Genomic DNA, 22,352 nt, shown 5'->3' on the forward strand with positions numbered 1-22,352 from the left:
GGGAACAAGAGGCTCCTCTGAACACTTTTCATTTGCATACAATGTAAAATTATCATCAAATAAAAGTACAAAAAATGCAAAGAAAAGTATCTTTCAACAACTCTGTCAATTGAAAACAGAAAAAGTAATTTACGTAACAAACCTCTATGGAAGAAAAACAGTCTCATTGGAATCTGCCTTTTTTTTTAACACGGAATTTTAAACACCAAATTTTTTTAACACTGAAATTTAAACACTGAATATTTTTAGACATTGAATTCCTTACACTCAATTTTTATCTTGTAAAAATTCAGCTGCAAAAAATTCGGTGTTAAAAAAATTCAGCTGCAAAAATTCGGCCTATTTTGACCTTTTGGTAAACTCAAGCCAAAGCAATCTAAATTAGCTCATTTCGTCACATGACACAACGGCGCTGTTCTACAGCTGAATGAGGACGGTTTTTTTCTTACAGATAGAATTACAAAACATCAGTTAGCTACTGAATTTTTGCAGCTGAATTTTTGCTGGTGAATTTTTTGCAGCTGAATTTTTTTGCAGCGTAGTGTAAGGAATTCAATGTCTAAAAAAATTCAGTGTTTAAAATTCGTTGTTATAAAAAAGGCAGATTCCAATGTTTTTCTTCCATAAACCTCAGCGCCCAGGAAGTTGCAATTCATCAGTGAGGAGTGGAAAAAATTATTTTCTTTTTTTAATCATTGGTAAAACGTATTATATATCATAGAATTAAAAACATAATTTTTTTCTGGTACAAGCAATTTAGCAATTCTTCTTCAGGATGTAAACATACCAGGCCCATTCTAAGGTTAGCAAGACCCCCCAGCCACTTGGGCCAACTCCTCCGGGGGGAATCCCAAGGCGTTCTAAGGCAGCCGAGAAACATAGTCCTTCCAGCATGTCCTGGGTCTCTCTTTGGGTCTCCTCCTGTTGGGATGTGCCAGGAACACCAAACCAGTGAGGCATCCAGAAGGGATCCTAACCAGATGCCTAAGCCACCTCAACTGGCTCCTCTCGACATGGAGGGAAGCTGTTCTACTCTGAGTCCTCCCCAGATGACTGGGCTCCTCACCCTATCACTAAGGTAGAGCCCAGACACATTATGGAGAAAACTAATTTCAGCCACTTGTAGCGGGGATCTTGTTCTTTCGGTCATGACGCAAAGCTCAAGACCATAGATGAGAGTAGGAACGTAGATCGACCGGTGAATCAAGAGCTTTACCTTTTGGCTCAGCTCTCTCTTCACCACAACGGACCGGTGCAGTGTCTTCCCAGCAGATGCCGCACCAATATACCTGTCGATCTCCTGTTCCGACGTCCCCTCATTCGTGAACAAGACCCAAGATACTTAAACTTCTCAACTAGAGGCAGTACATCCTCCCAAACCTGGGCAAGGCACTCTACGCTTTTCCAGCTTAAGACCATGGTCTCGCATTTGGAGCCACTGATCCTCATCCCGGCTTCTTCACACTCGGATGCAAACCACTCTAGTGAGAGCTGTAGATCACACCCTGATGAAGCCAATAGAATCACGGCATCTGTGAATAACAGAGATGCAACCCGAAAGCCACCATAACGGATCCCCTCAACACCTTGGCTGCACCTAGAAATTCTCTCCATAAAAGTTATGAACAGAATCGGTAACAAAGGGCAACCTTGGCGGAGTCCTTGATGGGTCCTTGGCTGATCCCCTTCAATTCCTTTTCAAACATCATTATTTGTACTAAAATATTCTTTCTGTCATCATTTGTGGACATTAAGATCTAAAGAGAAGCATCATCTCCTGGTTAGACCCTGTAATTCAGTGAAAGTGTGAAGTCAGAGTACAAAATATGCAAGAGGGGCTCAATCCAGTGGCTGAAAGTTGAAGGGGATTTCGCTGGGAGTTGGAGGGAAGTGGGCTGCCATTCGGCTGGCGTTTGACCAGGGCTATTTTGAATGGCTGCTACTATACAGTAACAGCCCTTATTAAAGGGCCAGGTACTCCATACTCCCATCTGATGTTTAATTATTTTATGTGTGTCAGATAGTTCTGGATATATTCTTTACATTTTTGTATATAAAAAGAATCTGTATGCACTGTGAGGTTGTAAATAGACATGTTAAGAAAGAAAATGTAAAACAAGTTCTTTGTTAGTCTCTGAATTGTAGAAATTGAATACTTATGTTTCCTTAAAGACTGCCATGTAATTTCTTCTAAATTAACAAACATTTCAAAATTTAATTAAAAACCGAGGCATCCACCCACTATATTCCTATATTCCTGCCTTTTTTTATTTGCTATGAATTCAGTGTTATTTGCCGAACTGTCACAGTAGCATAGACCTAATATAGAAAACCTTATTGGTTCTTTTCTTTTGCTATCATCGACACACGAGACCTCCAGAAGAAATGAAAGCAAATATGTGCAGCAGTAGAAGACTTAATCTCTTGAAAAGAGGAAACAAAAGCTTATTAACAGGAGAAGAGTTTCACCTTAAAACAAGGACAATCCGTCAGAGCCGTATAGCTTTATTGTGTCGTTAATTAATGACAAGATAAATGTGCAGCAGAGAAAAAAAAAAAGAAAAACAGCTCGTGTGCAGCCTGGAGGGCATCATATTCCACAGCTTTACTGACTTACTGCCATCATTGAAGGTTTGCTTCATATTGAAAAAATCGAATTCTGTTTATTTTTTGCTATTTATGTTGTATGCATGATTGGTTCTGTTTACGATGCTCCACCTCAATCATTTGACTTCTTAATTTGAACTTATTACTCTCGGAAATGGTGTTTATACAGTATTAAATGGTTGGTATTTGTGTGTGTTTTACCTTGCAGAATGTGTGAGGTGGACTCAGCCAAAGCTCCGCAATTTGACTGGACAAGAGGACCTCGAATAGTGATAAGGGAGCTCCCCCGATTGGTCAGTGCTGCCTTGAGCGGAGCGACGTGGTTGAACTGCACTGAGGAGAGACAGCCGACAAAACCTCTGGAAGCCGCTTTAACCACCTCTTCATCAAAGCTCTCCATTCCTGTGGAGACGTGGTTCAGAGAGGAAAAGACAAGCCGCTGAATGATTAATTTCTCAGAATCACATTAATTTCTGATTAAACACTGTCAGGAATGACAAAGGAATGGTGACAGGCAAAGATGAATGGCTTCAATACAAGTAGTGCAGCAAGTTTCTCAGCACTTTTCCTTAGATTGGAGGACTTACTGATGACTTTGCCCAGCGTCAAGGATCTGATTAAGATCAGCTCTGCATCAGATGACAGTGTGTACTTTCTGTGGATGTCCTGGTCGATCTGGTTGAGTGGAGAGAAATCAAATAACAAGGCAATTACACGAAATGTAAACCGAGCTAACGGCTGCAACATCAGCAGCTCACTATAATATTTTATAGATTGATATTTGTGTTCTCTGCAGCTTCACATAAAACCTTCTCTGCCCACGGCTGAGTGCCGAAGTGATTTTGACCTCTCTTCTGTGCTCTGCCATGCTGACTCAGATGCAGTACTTAACACAATGATGTGGAATGAAACACTGCAGGATTTTTTTTTTGTCCACTGCTGTCAACACATCAGGGTTTTTCTACAAAGAAATCAGTTTTTTTTAAAACATTTTCTCTGCAGCTGAAAGGGCACCGTATTTGGAGGACTGCATGCTAAGTCCCTTCCAATTTCTAATGTTTCTAATATTAGAGTTGCACAAAAATTAAATATTGTAAACATTATCAAATAGCTTTAAATATTCATATTTAAGGATAACACTCAGAATTGTCTGGGTACCCAGAAGAAGCAAAGATTTACGTTCAGAATTGGAGCATTACAGCGTCCACTATAACGCTCCAATGATATATTCATTAAATATTGTAACAGGATTTGCTTTGGGATTATCTGAAATCCATTGGACACTGACATAGCTACAAAAAGGAAAGAGAGCAGGAAGAAAAAGAGACAGTGATGGGGTTAAAAGGTTAAAAGAGAGAGAATGAAAAGAAATAGTGGACAGGGCAAAGAAAATACAAAATAAAATCAAAGAAGTTTATTCCTACACCTGCAAAAAGAGAAAAAAGCGAGAAAACAGCAACAGTAAACGGACACCATGGTTGTGCTGCTCCAGTGAGAAGCACAGGGACCCTAGGCCTGGAGTGAGCAAACACACCTCCAAAAAACCATCAACACACTGGTGGGCAGAACCACCAACCAGCAATAGGGAATGTGGTGGTGAAAAGGTTCCACATTTGGTGAGGAGCCTGAGATTATCCAGGAAAGGGGGCAGCCCAAAACCCAACCTGACAGATAAACAGGCAAACTATCACAATCACATGTTTCTAACCTTTGTTTGACAAAGCACCATAATTAATAAAAAGATATACAAGAAAGGATGTCATATACACCCTAAGATTTCTAATACATACTTCTAGGTCCTGGAGGGGCAACCAGCACCTAGACTCAGAAGATGGTTCCCTTTGTTCAAGGATAAGCAGCATCTTAGCCACAAGCTAAAGACTGAAGATTTTTCCATTGTTCTAATATCATCCAGCCTTGATGTCTGCCTCAATCGATACCTGACTATCTCACTGTCAGTCCAGATGACGTGAAGATATGGGCTGCGTCTTGAAGCAACTGGTCTCCTATACCAGTCTAGCAGAGAACAAGATTGGCACCTTTTCTCTTTATCATCTACATAAACCGCCTGTCCTGGCCCCCACCTTTATAAGTTCTTGGATTAATATATGATAGCAGACCTTATTCTAGGTGAAAATAATTCTTGAACAAAAACTGTGCATAGAACTTGGTGCAAAGAAAGCTGAAGAGCTAGATGGATTCCCACAGGAACAGCCAGGGAACATTGGACTCCCACAGATACCTGGGTGTTCATCATAAAAAACTGAAATGGAGGAAAAACACTGATGTTCTTTACAGTGAGGGTCAGATCAGCCTTTCCCTGCTGAGGTGACTGAGATCATGGTGTGCTCCTCAAGTCCTTTTTTGACTCTGTGGTGGCATCAGCCATCTTATAGGGTTTATTTTGTAGATGCAAAAGTGTATATATAGGAAGGCCATCAGGAAGCCCAGCTATGTTGTGGGAGACAAACACACTGTTGAAAATAACATCACATTTGGAAAATGTCTCCCTCTCCATGCATGGTCCATCAGCTGCTGAGCTAGCTGCTAAGATGCCCTTTCTCCCACCGCTCTCCCAAAGGCTTTATTACCTTTATCATTAAATCCATGCTCTTTATTGCACAGTTTTCCAGTTCTAAGGAATGGTTTGTTTCTTGTTTATATTTATTCATGCTCATTTTGAGCAGTTTCACCCTGCTTAACTGCACATTTGATTTATCTGAGCATGCCAGTTTTTAATATCCGTACAGCATTGCTTCCTCTGTTGTAAACCTTTTTCTTGTTTGCTGCTAATATACTTTAAGTTATCTGATATGAGACAATAAAAAAACTTATATTCTAAAGCTAAACTTAGATGTCGGTGTCTTGGTATATATATAGTTTTGCTGCACTTTTGATTTCAGATGACAGAATAGCTCCATGACATGCTAAAGCATAAAATTGTGTATACATCTCTAACTGTTTCATCAAGGCTGTGCAAAAAGGCATATATTTTGATTTACCCTCGCCTATGGTCATAAAGTACATGAAAAGCAAGCTTTCTTCACAGTGATAGGAGGGAGGAGGAGCTAAGGAGGTGTTGGGTCATTCAGGAGGTATTTAGAGTAGAGCCGCTTCTCCTTCACATTGAAAGGAGGCAGCTGAGGTGGCTGGGACACCTTTTTCGGATGCTCCCTCAGGTGTTCCAGGCATTCCCCACCAGGAAGAGGCCCAAGGGACGACCCAGGACAAGCTGGAGGGTATATGTCTCTCAGGCCTGGGTGCGCCTCTGGCTTCCCCCAGCAGAGGAGGAGTCTGTGGAAAAGGAAGTCTGGGAGTCTCCACTGACACTCATGACCCGGTCCCGGAAGAAGCAGGAGAGCAAAATACCAACTATTCTTTAAACTCCCTACAACCCTACAAAAAAACAACAACATTTAGAGATACATAAGTAATTTAAAGTTCTAGAGACGTCTAAGATACATTTGGTATTCTTACAACATCTGGGAATAAGGCCACAAAAACCACTTAGTAAAGGTCACAGGAAAATGTGGTTACAAAGCAACATGACACCTGCAAGAAACCTTTAGCTGACCTTCAGTGCCTTATCTTGTCATCCAGCTGCAGAGTACTTGTCTTGGTGTTGGGTGGTAAAACAATCCTGATAATTGCAATAAAGAAAATTCCTTCAACAGCAATGATAAACTGATGAATGAATAATTTAGGATAAATGTATCTGCAGTGTCTGGGTTAGCCATGACTGGAGGAATCTGTTGATCAGATGTAGCAGCAGTGTCATATAGCTGATCCTGTGGCTCCATCACCCAGATTTAATTTCATTTAATATTAAAAGGCATTGTCTTTTAGTCTATGTTATTAGATGTATTTACACTCTGAACCACACTATATGTACTAAGCTGCTTTCTTTTTGGTACGATGATCTTTTAATATGATTGTATTACACCTAAATGATAATAGATGTTAATTAATTTACCAATCCTCTTTATTTGTATTTTTGGTAGTAATCTGCATGACTTACCAGCAAATGTGATTTTTTAATTTATATAATACACATGGTGTATTGTATAACTGGTGAACTTAACATTATTTAGACCTTTGTAATGGTCCTGTTTTTATTCAGGCCAAGCTGTTGGGTCTAAAGTGATGTAAGCTAGAGAAAGAAACTAACAAGAAATTCTCCCTCAAGAGCTTCCAGTGGGGAACTCTGACTTCTTACCCTGTCAAGGCTGGTAGGAGGTTTTTGCTGGTACTCCTAGATATTCCTTGCACTTTTGTCTATGGCACTACTCTAATTCGTTTACCTACCTTTAACTTTTACTTCTGTTATATGGAGCATTTTATTGTGGGGCTTAGTTAAATGCGGCAAAGTGCTATGAAACTGTGCAAGTGACGCTTTGAACTTTTCTGGACTGACAGTCTTTACAATTCACATGACTGTGTTTACAATTTACATACGTATCTTAGTTTAACCCCTGCTTAATTATTATAATTTTTTTTTTGTAGTGCTGGCACCATTAAGTAGTCCAGTCTAGGATTATTCACACGACTTAATGGCAACAAGGATAGAGAATTCACTTTTTGTGGCGTTGTTTATAAACATAAACACTTTATGAACTCCTTAGATTTTTCACCTAAATAGTGCCTTTTTAGTGGTACTGCATGGCGAAGCAACGTCAACTTCTCTGGTGTGCTTTGAAGGCGAGAAAGTGTAATGATAGAAAAGTAGTGCATTATCGATAATGTTTTTAACATGAAAAATGAAAAACATGCTGGTAATAAGCAGGTTAGGTTGTTGTGGGTTATAGTTTTAAATTAAGACAAGTTTTTAGCATTCCCTTGTGAGTAATGAGGGTCTCCGTTCGCAAAGCACTTAATACTCGATTACAAAACAGAGCTGTAACACAGTTGGCGTCCACTTTATTACCACCCTATTATAACAAAGTGGCAAATAGTGTGACAGCATGTCAGAGTCTGTTTTACATGGTAGTTTTACATCTCTGCACATTGGAAATTAAACTGTCATCTTGTTTTATTCAGTGACCTAATTGCTTTCTGTTTTGTTATATCCTATACAATAGTTAAGTAATTAGTAAGAAACCATTTTTTGTTGTTGTTTATTTAGTCAATTATGTGACAGACTACTGACCTGGTGTACCACGCTTTTCGCTAATGAAGATAGGCACCAAAAGATGGATGAAAAAATTAATAGCCACTATTCAATGTAAATGGCCAAATATATTTGTAAAATATATTGATGTACTTTTTTAGATCAGCACTTTGTAGAAAAAATATTTGTAAAAGTGTAAATCCCTTTATCGTCCCACAATGGGGAAATTCACTCTCTGCATTTAATCCATCCCCTTGGGGAGCATTGGGCTGCAATTGTGTGGCGCCCGGGGAGCATTGTGGTGTTAAGGGTCTTGCTCAGGAACCCAGAGTTCAGGCTGTTTGGATCGAGAAACCTTTTCAGAGCATAAGCGCACTTCTCTAATCGTTAGGCCAAAAATCCTTAACACTTTTTGTAGAAAAATATTTTGCCCATTTTTTTTTCTTCTTAATTTTCAAAACCTTCTTTTCTTTCTTGACAGGGGCATGGAAGTTCGTCACTTGGTAATACTCTCTACAAGCTATGCTTTAATTTATTTACAATACCATTTAATAAAATACAGAAGCTTAAATTAGCACTTTTAAAAATAAGTCCAAATACAGAGCCATATCTTTTGTCACCTTTGCTGCAACCTGCTATAAAACTTAGACTTACCCTATATTGCAGCGTATTTGGGTCCGTAGACTGTGTACTGTGTACTGTTGAATCTAAAAGACCCACACCCACTCTGTAGCTTTTGCAAAACTTATTTGACATTCAACACCAATGAATTATCATCCATGCAAAGGACTCCATCTTTTTTATAATCCTGTTCAAGGTTATGGGATTCAGTGTTGCAAACAAATAAAGAAAGGTGGTATAAGGAAAATACAGCTGATACTTTAAATTCTTTATAAAATCATTTTAAAAATGTGGTTAATTTCATGTTAAATGTGATAATTTCTTCTTAGTTTGATCAAGCTTTTACAGGCTTCTGGATAGTCTTTGAAAGTTTTCGTTTAGGGCACAAAGAATAGTGAAAGAATTAGAAGTGAGATCTCTACTGGGAATACAAATATAATCTGCCAGAAACGTGCAGCCATTTAGCCAACGCACCCATTGAACGACACCAGCTGGGAAGATTAAGACAACCAGTGCATTCTGAGTGTAGAGCCAATCTAGGACCATTCATCGAGTGGGCAGCCTGCGGTGTAGGAGTAAAATCAAACATGGAACTTTCTTCAGTAGCCTTGAGTGAAAGTTTTACTTTCTAAAACAACAATATAAAAAATCCCTGAAAAGATATAAATGCCTAAAGCCCAGTTTGTGTGTTTAACCGTGAAGTTAGTTTAATAATGTACATTTGTACCAATGTCCTACGTTGAAACAGAATTAAGTATTTTTTTTCTCATTCTCTATGGTGTGAGTTTTGTTTCATGTGAGTTTTCTTTTATAATACTCCATCATATAAAAAGTATTTTATTCCTTAACATTTTCATAGTCTTTGTTTTAGTCTTATTTCAACAATATCTGGGGAATTGCTTAAACTCTGTGATACAGCACAAACAAACAAGCAAACAAAAAGAAACAAGTACTTCAACAAAATCTGAGACATCATCACTGACATTATGAAGATTATTGAAAGGATTCCCAAAAGCCAAACATTATAAAACCTCTTAATAACTTACTTATGTTTACATTATAAACTAAACAGAATGAACTAAATGAGAAATAAGGTAAATTACATATTTTAGTCTGGGAAGGGTTACAAAGTGAGAAACAATTATGGATTTTGAGCGAACTATTCCTTATTCCTGAATCCATCCACATGGATGACACCTGTTTAACAGTTTGTGTGGCCCTCTATTAAATTATTGGTATCACTGGTCAAACAGGCAGCCTGTATGGATATAAAATACAGATGAGGCAAACATGGTGTTTCAGTTATTTTTTTAAAACATTTATTTAAATAAAACATTTTAGAAGTGAATTTGACATCCTTTTTCATATTTCAGCTTAGATTTAACAATAAAAATCAAACGCATCGAAACTAATCGTTATAAACTGAAAAGTTGATAAACTCTTAAATTGAAATAAAGACTATTTTAGTGCAACTCATCAGATATGTATACATATATAATATGATTGGAATTCATCATTCAAATTATTTAATAAAGCAATATGTAGCATACAAATATTTAACATAAAACTGCATTTACAACACATCAAAAGTGATATATTCTCCTAACACAGTACTTTTAAGCACTGATGTTATTAACATAATTTACGACGTCCAACAATAGCAATGGCCCACGTCCAGCTAGCATAGCTGCTGTCGTCATCCAAAGTTGTACCGAAATCTTTGGCCAAGGCTGAAGAGGCACCTTCCCGTTCACTGACAGCATCTTGTCCGACGGGGATGCGGGCAGAGTGGGCATCGATGTAAGGCTTAATTGTAACGGGGGTAACATCGCTAACATTAGCTGAACTGTTGGCTAATGTTAATTCTATAGGATGTTTGAATTAGGAAATTAAAGTGTTGTTTGACTTGCTCAGTTCATATTACTCTATGCTTATCCTAAAGGCAACCATTTAAAGTAAACTTTTAACTGTTATTAAATATGTAACCAATATCAACCTCAGCATGAACTGCCCCTCTCTGCCTCCGATTGGTTCACTGGTTGTCATGCCTACAGTTAACCAATGTAATCAGTAAAGCCAGTGAGCAGGGCTCCTGCTGGTCCTTAAAAAGTCTCTTAAAAAGGCATTGAAATCTTCAAAATAATAATAAGGCCTTAATTTGTATTAAAATGTCTTAAATTAGTTTTCGTCTGTCTTATTTTTTAAAACATCATAAATAGGATTATTTTTATTACAATTTATTTTTGTAATCTAAATAAAACATTGAAATTGAAAACTTTTTTTATAAAAAAAAAAAAATAACGGCTTGCCATTATTGGTTCCGTCCCGATAGCGGAACCAATAATAGCGTTGTTGGGGCCGTGACATTTGGGAGATGCGCCATGAACTTTTTCTCTGGAAAATGTGGGCAAGTGTAAACGTAAGCAAATTTGGCTCCAGCCAAGAGTTTTCTCCATGGCTAAAACCAGGGAACATACATGAGGCACAGTGAATTTTGTGGAAGAAGTCGTTAAAGCTCGGAACGATGGGAATTAAGGCAGTGGAGTCGAACATGCGAAGCACGAAACACAAAGCGTCAAAATCGTGTTACCGAGAAACAGCCGGTATTTCTCAGTTTTGTTCCACCCTTGTCTCTGCAACGCCTCCACTTATCTCCAAATCAAACATACAAAGAAAACGATACAAAGAAAAATAGCTGCAAAAAAGACTTAGCACTGGTTATGTTGTGGCTTTAAAACTGATTTGTTTTGTTCCCTGCTAAAACAAAGTTTGTGAATTTAGTTAAATAATTGTTAAAATATATCTGTCATTTGTGTGTTTTTAGCTTTCTTCCTGTATGGGAAGCTTTTCAAAATTTGAAACATTAGTGCAGTGTTTTAGGTTAAAATAAACCTTTGGGTTAAGTTGTTGCAAGCAGATTTTTCTTGTGTTTCTTGTGAATTTGGTCTCAAATTTTTATTTCAAGTGTCATTAAAAAGTCTTAAAAGTCTTCAATTTAACATGCCTTATGCCGTACGAACCCTGATGAGTAATACCAAATCAGTGATAGCTTCGCCGTCCTAAGAAAGAATGGGAAAATTTGGCTCGGAGATTCTGCTTAATAGTGCTGGGATTTAGAAGTCGGCATATGCAATGCCGATTGAAAAATAATAACCGGGTGTTGCAGAAAAAAATCAGTTGTTGTGGAGAATTGTGTGGGAATGGCAAGTGGGAAAGAACAGGAGTTGGAAGACGTGCCAGCAGCACTTTATAGGTCTGCTGTATGGGACCACTTTGCACTTAGAGTGACCTACGATGACGGCGGAAAGAAAGTTGTGGATAAAAGTGCAACAGTGTGCAAGCATTGTGCAACACGTGTTATACTATACAAAACATAATAGATTTTCCTAATAATAAACATATACCAAACCGAACTGAAAACCGTGACCAAGAAACCGTGAACTGAACCGTGGATTTTGTAATGTAAAAGAACCCCTGACAGATATTATCGAGAGATAAGTTGTAGACACCAATGTAACCAGACCACTACTCTGCATACCCAGAACCAGAAACAATTCTTGAGAACAGACTCTCTTTTGTTTAGATTTGCTTATGCATTTTCTATTTAAACTGTTTACTTAAACATTATTGAAGTTTGTAGACCAACTTTTCTTCAACAGCATTATGTTACTCCTATATTTTCTTATGTTCTGTGTATGTAAGAACTAAGATTTATCTTGTAACCAAACATGCTATATAAAAGGACCATTTCCTTCTTACTGGGAGTTTTCTCATTTAAAACGTGTTTTTTATGTACTTTGGTTATCTTTGTCTGGTTTCTTTAATGATCCTAAATATGTACACATGAGAAAACAGCAATAGCAGAAGAAATCGTTATGGAGGACAAATACTATTTGCTGAACTGGATATTCTAAGTTTATATATTTGCCTTTAACTCACCTGTACATAGAGGTTTCTACCAACTCTGTGGATTCTGATCCGATGAAGACGTCCGTCTGCCAGGTTCTTGGGGACTGGGTTGAAGATATCTGGACTTCTGTCTGTCTGAAGATGGTACCAAATCTGAAGGCTTCCTACACAGAAAGAACGGGAAACATGTTGAATCATGTAACACATCTTTGCAAAACTGATTAGCACCCTGGGATAACTGATTTGTCACCATGCTCAGTGTGTTAATTGCAGTGTTTTCTTTTGAACTTCAACAAATTAGAACCTCAAACACTTGCTTCACATTTGTCACAAAAGACTGAGAAGAAAGGAACGAGTGTCTGCTGTTGGTTAAGGAATACTTAAAAGTATTAAAGTAAAAAAGAAAGTTCTTCCAAGTACGAAAAAAAAACATGTTTCAGGTTTTATTTTTAATATCGTTAAACTTTCTGAATGAAAACTGAGCAGGCTGAAGGAGAGTCTTGTTATTTAATTTTTTTAGGTGGCATCACAATCTTTCTGTAATACTGTTTTTACAAAAAACAGGCTATGAATAATCTTAGGGAAAGCACAGAGAGTTACTTACAAGGGGGTTTGTGGAAAGTATTGTGAAAATAAAAAATCTTAATCTAAAATTAAGATCAAAGTATTAAACTTTCCTTTTTGATAAAGTTTTAAGAGTGGCTCGGGTTATCCTGAGCTATATGTATTTTTTAATTCATATCTGCATTAGGCTGCTGGATGACATAGGGACCATTTTTCATCATTCATCTTCACTGTATTTCTATTCTGCATTTCTGCAATATTTGTTAGTTAAATGTATAACTTTATGGTCTCTGCTTTTTCTTGTAATAGTTGCATCATTTAAACTGGTCCTGTTTAGCTGAGACACCATTTTGGAGGGAGACAGCAAGCAGGAGGGTTGCTCCCATCTACTTCAGTCTTGGATAATAGAGCTGGGTCTTTTTTCAGTGTTTAGTTCTGTATCTGTTCTAGACATACCTATAGAATCAGCTTTTGCAAGGACTACCTGTATATGCTCTCTATCATACCTTTGATATAAACACTAGCTTATACCCCAACAGCTTGACTGTTTTGTTCCTAGACAGAGCCAACCATACAGTAAGTTTACCATTATCTTTTTTAATACATAAACTATTTATAGATCAGTGCCTGTATGTTCCTTTCACATGTCTGCTTATGTATCCTTCAACTCCTAGTCGGACTCATCAGGGGGCCGCTCATACTGAGCCTGATTCTGCTGCAGGTTTCTTCCTGTTAAAAGGGAGTTTTTACTCTCCACTGATGCTGCAATATTACAATGCAAGTGGATATCTACTGTCTCTGCATTTTCAGTAGCATATCCTGCAAAGTCAGTGACTAAATGCAATACGGTTTTTCTTTTCCGTAGATAGAAAACTGTGAAACAATCCGACTGTGTGATCTGATTAAATTGTCTCTGTAAAGTGCGTTGAGATGACATGTGTTTTGAATGCTATATCATTAAACGGAATAGATCTTTATATTTTTTACTGTATTTCTTTCACTGTATTTTTTAACCTTTGTAAGCATCTAGATTTGTCTTTTGTATGAAAGATGATTCACGCATTAAAAATGTTTTAGCACACTTGCTGTCAGACTCCATGCTCACACCAAGCAAAGCAGTGACACATCGTATAACAGCTCTACAGACACAAACATTTCACAACAAACTTGTTCCCCAAACCTTTTTAACTCATATGAAACTCCACAAATATTTTCCTTATAGCTCCTCACTCTAGAACTGGACAAGTCGATATGTGCTGGGTGTTTCTGGTTTTAACACACACACACATCCACACTCAGACAGCTGCTGCCAGATCAAAGAGTCAGAAAGCTATGCATTGTCAAGTGGAGCTGGGTCAATATTACAATTCCCAGAGTGTAAGTGAAGGGCTTTGTGTTGTGATTCATTTCAGATACTGAGAGTGCTCCACCAGATGAAGGTCACCGTGGATAAAGTGTCTTCTTGCCCTTCACTGTTTACAGAGGCCTGAGGGACACGGGTGTTCTGCTTTAACACACAAGAGTGGATTAAGAGGGTGGCTAAAAACTGCACAAAGGTGCTACACATGTCACTCAATATCATGCTGTCAAGTGTGGGTACAGCTTAAACAGTGGCAGCCTAATGCTTCCGGGGTTGTCATGTGTCAGAGACCGAAAATTGGTGGGACTGTACGCTGACAGCAAGTTAGTGACATCACAAATGCAACAACCTACCTCTGAAATGTGATGCAGAGTCTTATAGTTTAGTTGAAAAACAGTGTGCGTTATTACTCCTTTTGTTGTTTTGCCAAAGGATTTGAAGGCCGTGAGAAATCCAATGAAGGAAGGGAGACAAAGGAGGAGTGCAAACATGGAGGTCAAATCTTTTCATTTCCCTATAAACACAAATATGCGGGGGTGGTTTCAGCCTTGTACTAAGGCAGCATATGTACGATCAGCTGCCTGTTCATAGTCACCATAGCTTTTCTGTCTCTCATCTCTTATCAGGCTTTATTTTCAATTGCGTCGGCTTTCTGTGTTGCTTTTTCACATGATGGACAGTTTGGTGTGTAAAAGAAACAGAAATATGTCTACTTAAATAAGTCATTCTCCAATCATATCTTTTTTAACAACAGATTTTTCTGTCATATTTATTTATGTATGTCTTTATTAATATTTTACATAAGAAAATTCATAACAAAAATGTTAATGCATAATCATGATCTTCAGACGAATCAATATCTAGCATTCTCATCATGTCCTGCTGGGTCATAATCACAATATCAGATGAGTTCAAAAATACAAAAGAATAAACAGGAGCTGAATAGAAAACAAAGTAGGTACATTACTAAAAATTGCATTTAAACACAATCTTGCAGCTCTTCAGCTGCCTTCAGTGTTAAAGAGGATAGACCTAAAAATAATCCAGCATGTCATTTTCTGTGACTTTTTTACTTTTATATGACACCTTTAAGGCAAATTCAAAAATGCTTTACTAAGAAGTTTGCTGTGTTGTCGTCTAAACACATTATTGCACAGTTCACAAAACAATAGAAATATCCTGCTTCATATATTATTACCAGATGAGTATTAAAGTTACAGCCTCTAGTAGCTCTGTCTTTTTATCAAACATCTTATGACACTCCTTGGATTGTCTCATGTTTATTATTTAAATGTTTGTATCTCACATAGATTAGAACGACTAGTCAGTGTCCTTGGATCAGTTCTGTTTGTTGATCATCCATAGTGTTAACAGGAGTTCAGGAGGATTACAGCTGGATCCTTCTGCACCGAGCAAATTCTATTTTCCCCCACTATCTCCATCCGCCTCCAAGTGAACTCTTTGAGTGTTAAGTGGACCTATTCACAGCCAAAGAAGCTATCTCCAGAGTAATTATGCAAGATCATTTGGTAACCATGACAACACATTTGTCTCAGTCAGAGAGTGAAGGTATTTTTCGTGATAAGCAGTGAATTAAATGAAAAGGCATGTGGTGCTGTTTGTGTGCTTCTCTGCAGAACCCCGAACAGCTTCATAATGTGTGAGGACTCCGGAGAAAAGAGTGAAAAGCTGTATTTTAGTTCTGTCCTACATCACAAATTTAAGGTATGTCATTGCGAGACCTGAAGGTTACACCATCAAGCTGTCCCACATCCATGTTTGGCTGCCTTTCATAAATTGTTGTTTGCAGGTTGTGTAGGGCGAGCATGATGGCTGACTGGACTCTGGTCCAACTCTCTCAGCGGGTCTAAACTCTTTGTCATCTCGATCAAAAACACACCTGCATGGTTTAATGCCATCAAACACAAAAGCTCTGCAGTTATTGTGTTCAAATAAGGTCTCAAATCAGACTATCATGTGTGGTTGTGTTGTAATCAGTAAGAGGCACAGAGGCACAATACAGTATATAAAGGTGTGCACATAGAAAGACACGTGTAAAATTCATACAGTCAAAAAAAGCTTATATACTGTACAAGGTGCACACAGAGTTTATGGGTTTAAAAAGAGAATAAAAGACATACAAACATTTAGCATGTTAGCCTCCATTAATATGCAGAACATATGCTGATCATCAGAATGTGCAAAACTACTGGGAGGAAAATATGCATATGTTCTGTATTTTCTTTCCCCCAGTAATATGAATTATCAAACCTAAAACAGAATGCAGATGTAGTTTTTTCATTGATATCTAGCAGGTTTGGACATCTGAGTAGTGATAAATTAAAACTGTTGAGATACAGTACACATTAATATCCAACAAAGTGAATTTTAGGGAAAAACATAGTAACATTGCATGGGTCTTAGCTTGATTGATCATTCCAACCACAAGTGCTATAGAAATCCAAGCCACTAGGGAGGGGCTAGATGAAGTGAAGGCAAGGCTACTAACCGCAGTACAAGAGCCAAGGTTTGTAGAGCTGGGAAAGCAGCTCAGCACCCTCATATCAGGGGCTTCTGGACGTGGCTAAGAACTACAGCAGGCTCCTAAACCGCCTGTCCCACCTTGATAATTTAGACAGCATATGCCTGACATACGAACTTATGCGTAACTTATCAAGAACTTATCTCCAACGTATATCACTGTATTTGACTTGTTCATGACGTCCACTGAATGTGTTTTTAACTTACAGCTACTGTTTAATGCCTTATTGGCAGCATTTTGTTATAAAAAGGGGTTCACGGGAGGAAACAGTCAGTTCTCCTTCACATTTCTTCCGCATCATAGTGTGAGCGTAAAGCTAAGTGTGAGGGATCCTCCCTGTGTTCATGCCCACGGCCACGACCGACAAACTTCCTAGCAGACACGATGCAGAACCTGCTGCGACTGCAAACCTTCTTTCTTTCTTTTTATTTTCATTTATTCTTTTTTGTCGGCAGGCCATAAACAGCAGCTAAGTTAAAAGCGCCTTAGCCAACCTTATCCCTGTCTGTAACCTACTAACACGGTAAGGAAAGCATCAGATGAGCTACCTGAGAAACTAACGTTACGTTTCCCCACTTTAAAACCAAACAAACATGGTTACTCATCCTGCTGATCAGCTCTCTTCACTGCCATTGAAGGCTCCAACGTGTTTTCTTTTCAGGTGCTGCGTCATAACAGTGGTGCTTCCGCGCCATGGTCATTTGTTTTTACAAAAGTTGCATGTTACAACTTTTTTCACTTTACAAAGTGCAGGCTATTTTAATTATTGTGATCAATTTGCGCCATCCATCCCGGCGCATGCGCGCTTCATTTGCAGTATGGAATCCCTCTCAGCACTGAGAGGGATTCCTGTGGGAGAGGGAGAAAGGGGTTGGGATGGGGGAGGCGCCCCATGGCAGGCAAAAGCCGCCAGTGACACCGTAAAAAGTCGCCAGATTTGTCGCTAGTCGCTTTTTTGAAAAATAGTCGCTGGAGGGGTCTGAAAAGTCGCTGAGTTGGCAACACTGCACCTGCGGCGCTGACTCGCTCCGCCATATTTTTTTTTCTTCCCCCGGATGACGGCGGCGGCGGATGACGCATTAATCGCGCGACACAACTAATCGATGATTAAATTCGTTGCCGACGCTTTTAAAAGTCGATTTTTATCGATTTTATCGATTCGTTGTTGCAGCCCTAGACTCTGGACAGTTGTAGCTCTTCCACTCAGGGTGACAACTCATGCTTCTTTTTCTAGATGTCACATATGGGTATAACCTTTCTTAACCTAGGGGTACGGTTAATATTAACATGAATATTACGTTTCTACCTTATTTCATTTACCCCCTTGGAGGATTTCTTTCCTTTTTTTGCTCACATTTACCAGATTCTGTCAGTTTCCTCCTGGCTTTTGAAAGATGCTTGTGTTGGGAGCTGGAGAAGTTCCACCTTTCTCCAGCAGAGTCCGCCGTGGATCCTCTGAGGGAGCCTCCTGCACAGCTGCAGCTCGTCAAGATCATCAGAGGATCCACTACTTAAGCTGTCTTCAGACCTTGCCTCAACGCCGCAGTGTTGTTCCAGTTGGTCAGCGCTTAAGCCTAGATCCTCAGAGTAATTCGATGACTTTTGAATCCAGCTAGGATTCTAACCCCTGTGTCTGTTTTCCAGGAAACCTGTGCCTCCTCTGTGAAAGCTCTGGAAGAGCTAACCTGCGGAGCCGACCCTCTGAGCCAAACCTGAAGATTCACAGAGAACCTCCAAGCAGCTCTGGACTAGAGCTGGGAAACCCAAGGCCAAGGTCTGTTCTAATTAGACGTGAGACGCTGAAGCAGCTAACGGACTCTGCTGATGAACTCCTCTCTAGCACCAACAGTGACTCTCCCAAAGCTAACCTCAAGAACCCTCAAGGTACAATCAGTGAACGTCTGGAAATCAAATCTCTGTTGGCAACGCTAACTGAACTGTCTCTCACGCAGACTCCGGTGAACCAGAATCCAGGCCCCGAACCAGAACCCGTATATTCAGTGTGCTTGTGCATTAATAAAACTGTTAAACTTTCATCCTTGTGTCCGTCAGTGGTGTTCTGCATTCTTGGGTCGCTTTCAGTGAACCCATCATGACAGAACACTGCGGCGAAACTCAAGGCCCAGCAGATCACCTCACCCGTCGACTGGAGGAGCAGGATGCCCAAATTCAGGGACAAACCCAAACGCTCCGTGAGTTATACCGTCTAGTTGACACTCATAACCAAATGCTACAGAGCTGTGCTAATTATCTGAACAGCGCTAATGCTGTCCCACAACCATTTCCGGGTCCAGTTCCACCTCCGAGGTCACCAACTGTGACGTCATCAGAGTTCCGTCCTAATCTCCCAGAAAGATTTTCTGGTAACATGAAAGATTGCAAAGGATTTTTATTTCAATGTCGGTTGATTTTTCAGAACTCCCCTGGCTGTTTTTCCACGGATCATAAGAAGATAACTTTCATTCTCTCGCAGTTAACAGGAAGAGCCTTAGAATGGGCTCAGGCAAGATTTGCCGCTGACGATAGCTTAAATTGCTACTACTCAGATTTCATTTCTGAATTTACCCAGGTATTCAACCAAGAAACTGATCAAACTATTGATTCTAGAGCTCTTTTCAATCTTAAACAGGGAAACTCTTCGGTGGCTGAATTTTCTATTAACTTCCGGGTTAAAGCGGCAGCTTCCGGATGGAACCAAAGCGCCTTAAAGGGAGCCTTTTTCATGGCATTAAACGAGCACATTAAAGATGAACTCGCAACCCTCGACGAACCTGCTACCCTCGAAGATTTAATTCGCCTCTCCATCAGATTAGATAATAGAATTCGAGCCAGAAACAGTTCTAAGAAGCAGGGTACACTTTCTTCTGCCTCACATAACGTGACTGTTTGTTCTCCCTCTACAGAGCAGCTGCCCATTCAGAGGCCTAAGCCCCAGTCTCTACCGTTGCCCGTTCAGGCCTCTCATTCGGGCGAAAGGGATGTCGAACCCATGCAGGTGGGACACACCAGGCTCACTCCAGAGGAGAGACAAAGGCGTTTTCTAAGCAAACTATGTATCTGCTGTGGTAAGAGTGGACACTTCATTGCTTCCTGCCCGGCTATATCAAAAGCCTGGGCCCGCCAGAGGATCTGAGGAGTCTAGCGGGCCAAATAAACACTAAGAAATCTCCTCGACTGTTGCTGCCTGCCACACTTTTCTGTGCTAACCAGAGCCTCTCCTTCTCAGCATTTATCGACTCAGGTTGTGAATGTAACCTTATCGATTCAAACCTCGTCCAGCAACTCCAAATTGAAACCATTCCCCTGACTCAGCCTCTCAATGTATCCGCTATTGACGGAAGAAGACTCCATCAAGTTACCCACCAAACTCAGCCCCTCGAGCTACTTCTGTCAGGTAACCACCGAGAGACTATAACATTTTTTGTTTTTCCCTCTGCATGTTCCCCGCTGGTGCTCGGTTTCGAATGGTTGGAGAAGCATAATCCTCACATTAACTGGACTAAACGTCACCTGGAATCAGGGTCCATCTCATGCCACGAGACATGCCTTCGTTCTGCTGCCCCCTTGGTGGGGTCTCCTAGAGGTGGGGGGGAGATGGACTCTCCTGACCTTTCTTCAGTTCCCTCTGAGTACCATGATCTAGCCCCAGTCTTCAGTAAGGTCAGTGCGACGTCCCTACCTCCACACAGACCATACGATTGCGCCATTGAACTTTTACCTGGTGCTCCTTTACCTAGCAGTAGATTGTATAACATTTCTAAGCCCGAGAGAGAAACAATGGAAAAATACATCAACGAATCATTAGCTGCTGGAATAATTCGCCCTTCATCTTCTCCATTGGGCGCCGGGTTCTTCTTCGTGGGAAAGAATGATGTTCCCTGAGACCTTGTATTGACTACCGAGGTTTGAACCAGATCACTATTAAAAACAAATACCCACTGCCTCCTCTTGCCTCTGCTTTTGAGCCCGTACAGGGAGCTACTGTATTTTCTAAACTGGATTTAAGAAACGCTTATCATCTCCTTAGGATCCGTGAAGGCGACGAATGGAAAACTGCCTTCAAAACACCCTTGGGCCAATTCGAATATCTTGTTATGCCCTTTGGTCTAACCAACGCTCCAGCCTGCTTCCAGGCCCTTGTTAACGATGTTCTAAGAGACTTTCTCAACGTATTTGTTTTCGTGTACATTGATGACATTCTCATTTACTCCAAGGACCTCGAAGAACATAAGAAACATGTCCGTCTTGTTTTACAGAGACTGCTGGAGAACAAACTGTTCGTGAAAGCCGAGAAGTGTGAATTTCATCAACCTTCAGTCACCTTTTTGGGGTTTGTGCTCGAGGGCGGCCAGGTTAAACCATCCGAGGACAAGATTAAGGCAGTTTTAGACTGGCCAGTTCCAGAGAACCGCAAACAACTACAAAGGTTTTTGGGTTTTGCTAACTTCTATCGGCGATTTATCAGAAACTACAGCCAGACCGCCCTTCCATTAACTTCTCTGACCTCTGTCAAACGCAGTTTTCAGTGGACTCCCGAGGCTCAAGCAGCATTTGAAAAATTAAAGTCATTATTTTCCAGAGCACCAGTCCTCATGCAACCTGATCCAGCTAAGCAATTTATCCTTGAGGTGGATGCTTCAGATTCCGGTGTTGGAGCAGTCCTATCCCAGAGACTAGACTCAGATCAGAAGATACACCCCTGTGCTTTCTTTTCCCGTAGGCTTTCTTCCGCTGAGCAAAATTATGATGTGGGTGACCGAGAACTTCTGGCCATCAAACTGGCGCTGGAGGAATGGAGGCATTGGCTGGAGGGAGCTGAGCACCCGGTTCTTGTATGGACAGACCACAAGAACCTGGCTTACATCCAGTCAACCAAACAAGCTAATCCCCGCCAATCTAGGTGGTCAATCTTCTTTTCTCGGTTTAACCTAATCATCTCCTACAGACCCGGATCCAAGAACGTGAAGCCCGATTCTCTCTCTCGTCTCTACTCCGTCGATCATCCCGAGACACCTGAACCTGTTCTTCCGGCTAACTGTACAGTGGGAGTAGTCAACTGGGAAATAACTGACCTCATCAACTCAGCCCTGGCCACTGAACCCAATCCAGGTAACGGTCCCCCTAACCGTACCTATGTTCCATCTTCCGTCAGGTCCCGTCTCATCCAGTGGATGCATGCCGCCAAATTCTCTGCTCATCCAGGAGTCAGTAGAACAGTAGCTCTCATCTCCAGACGCTTCCAGTGGCCAACTCTCCACAGGGACGTAAAGGAGTATGTGTTTGCTTGCCCCACATGTGCCCGTAACAAAGCCTCACACCAACCTCCTTCTGCCCTGCTTCAACCACTTCCTGTTCCCTCGCGTCCGTTGTCCCATATCGCCATCGATTTCGTCACCGGTCTCCCTGTCTCTCGAGGTATGTCCATCATATTCACTATTGTTGACCGTTTCTCGAAGTCCTGCCATCTTATTCCCCTCAGAAAACTTCCCACGGCCTTCCAGACAGCCCAGCTTCTCATCAAGCATGTATTCCGGTTACATGGCATTCCCCAAGAGATCCTCTCGGACAGAGGCCCGCAGTTCATCTCCCAGGTCTGGAAGGCTTTCTGTTCTGCTCTCGGCTGCAAACCCTCTCTCACCTCT

The 22,352-nt window shown here is 40.4% G+C and overlaps 1 protein-coding gene across 1 annotated transcript in view; it reads right to left on the reverse strand.

Moving 5' to 3' along the window:
* The window catches only part of cntnap5a (contactin associated protein family member 5a), a 288,938-nt gene that overhangs the window by 18,807 nt on the left and 247,779 nt on the right, over nt 1-22,352 (reverse strand). Inside the window, exons 20-22 of the mRNA XM_038301437.1 lie at nt 12,275-12,408; nt 3,195-3,282; nt 2,809-3,009 (exon numbers count right to left, since the gene is read on the reverse strand). Of these exons, the coding sequence (XP_038157365.1) occupies nt 2,809-3,009; nt 3,195-3,282; nt 12,275-12,408 (423 nt within the window). The remainder of the gene's footprint in view (nt 1-2,808; nt 3,010-3,194; nt 3,283-12,274; nt 12,409-22,352) is intronic.

The sequence above is a fragment of the Cyprinodon tularosa genome, unplaced genomic scaffold, assembly GCF_016077235.1.
Source record: "Cyprinodon tularosa strain WSP-4 unplaced genomic scaffold, ASM1607723v1 ctg467, whole genome shotgun sequence".
Taxonomy (NCBI): Eukaryota; Metazoa; Chordata; class Actinopteri; order Cyprinodontiformes; family Cyprinodontidae; genus Cyprinodon; species Cyprinodon tularosa.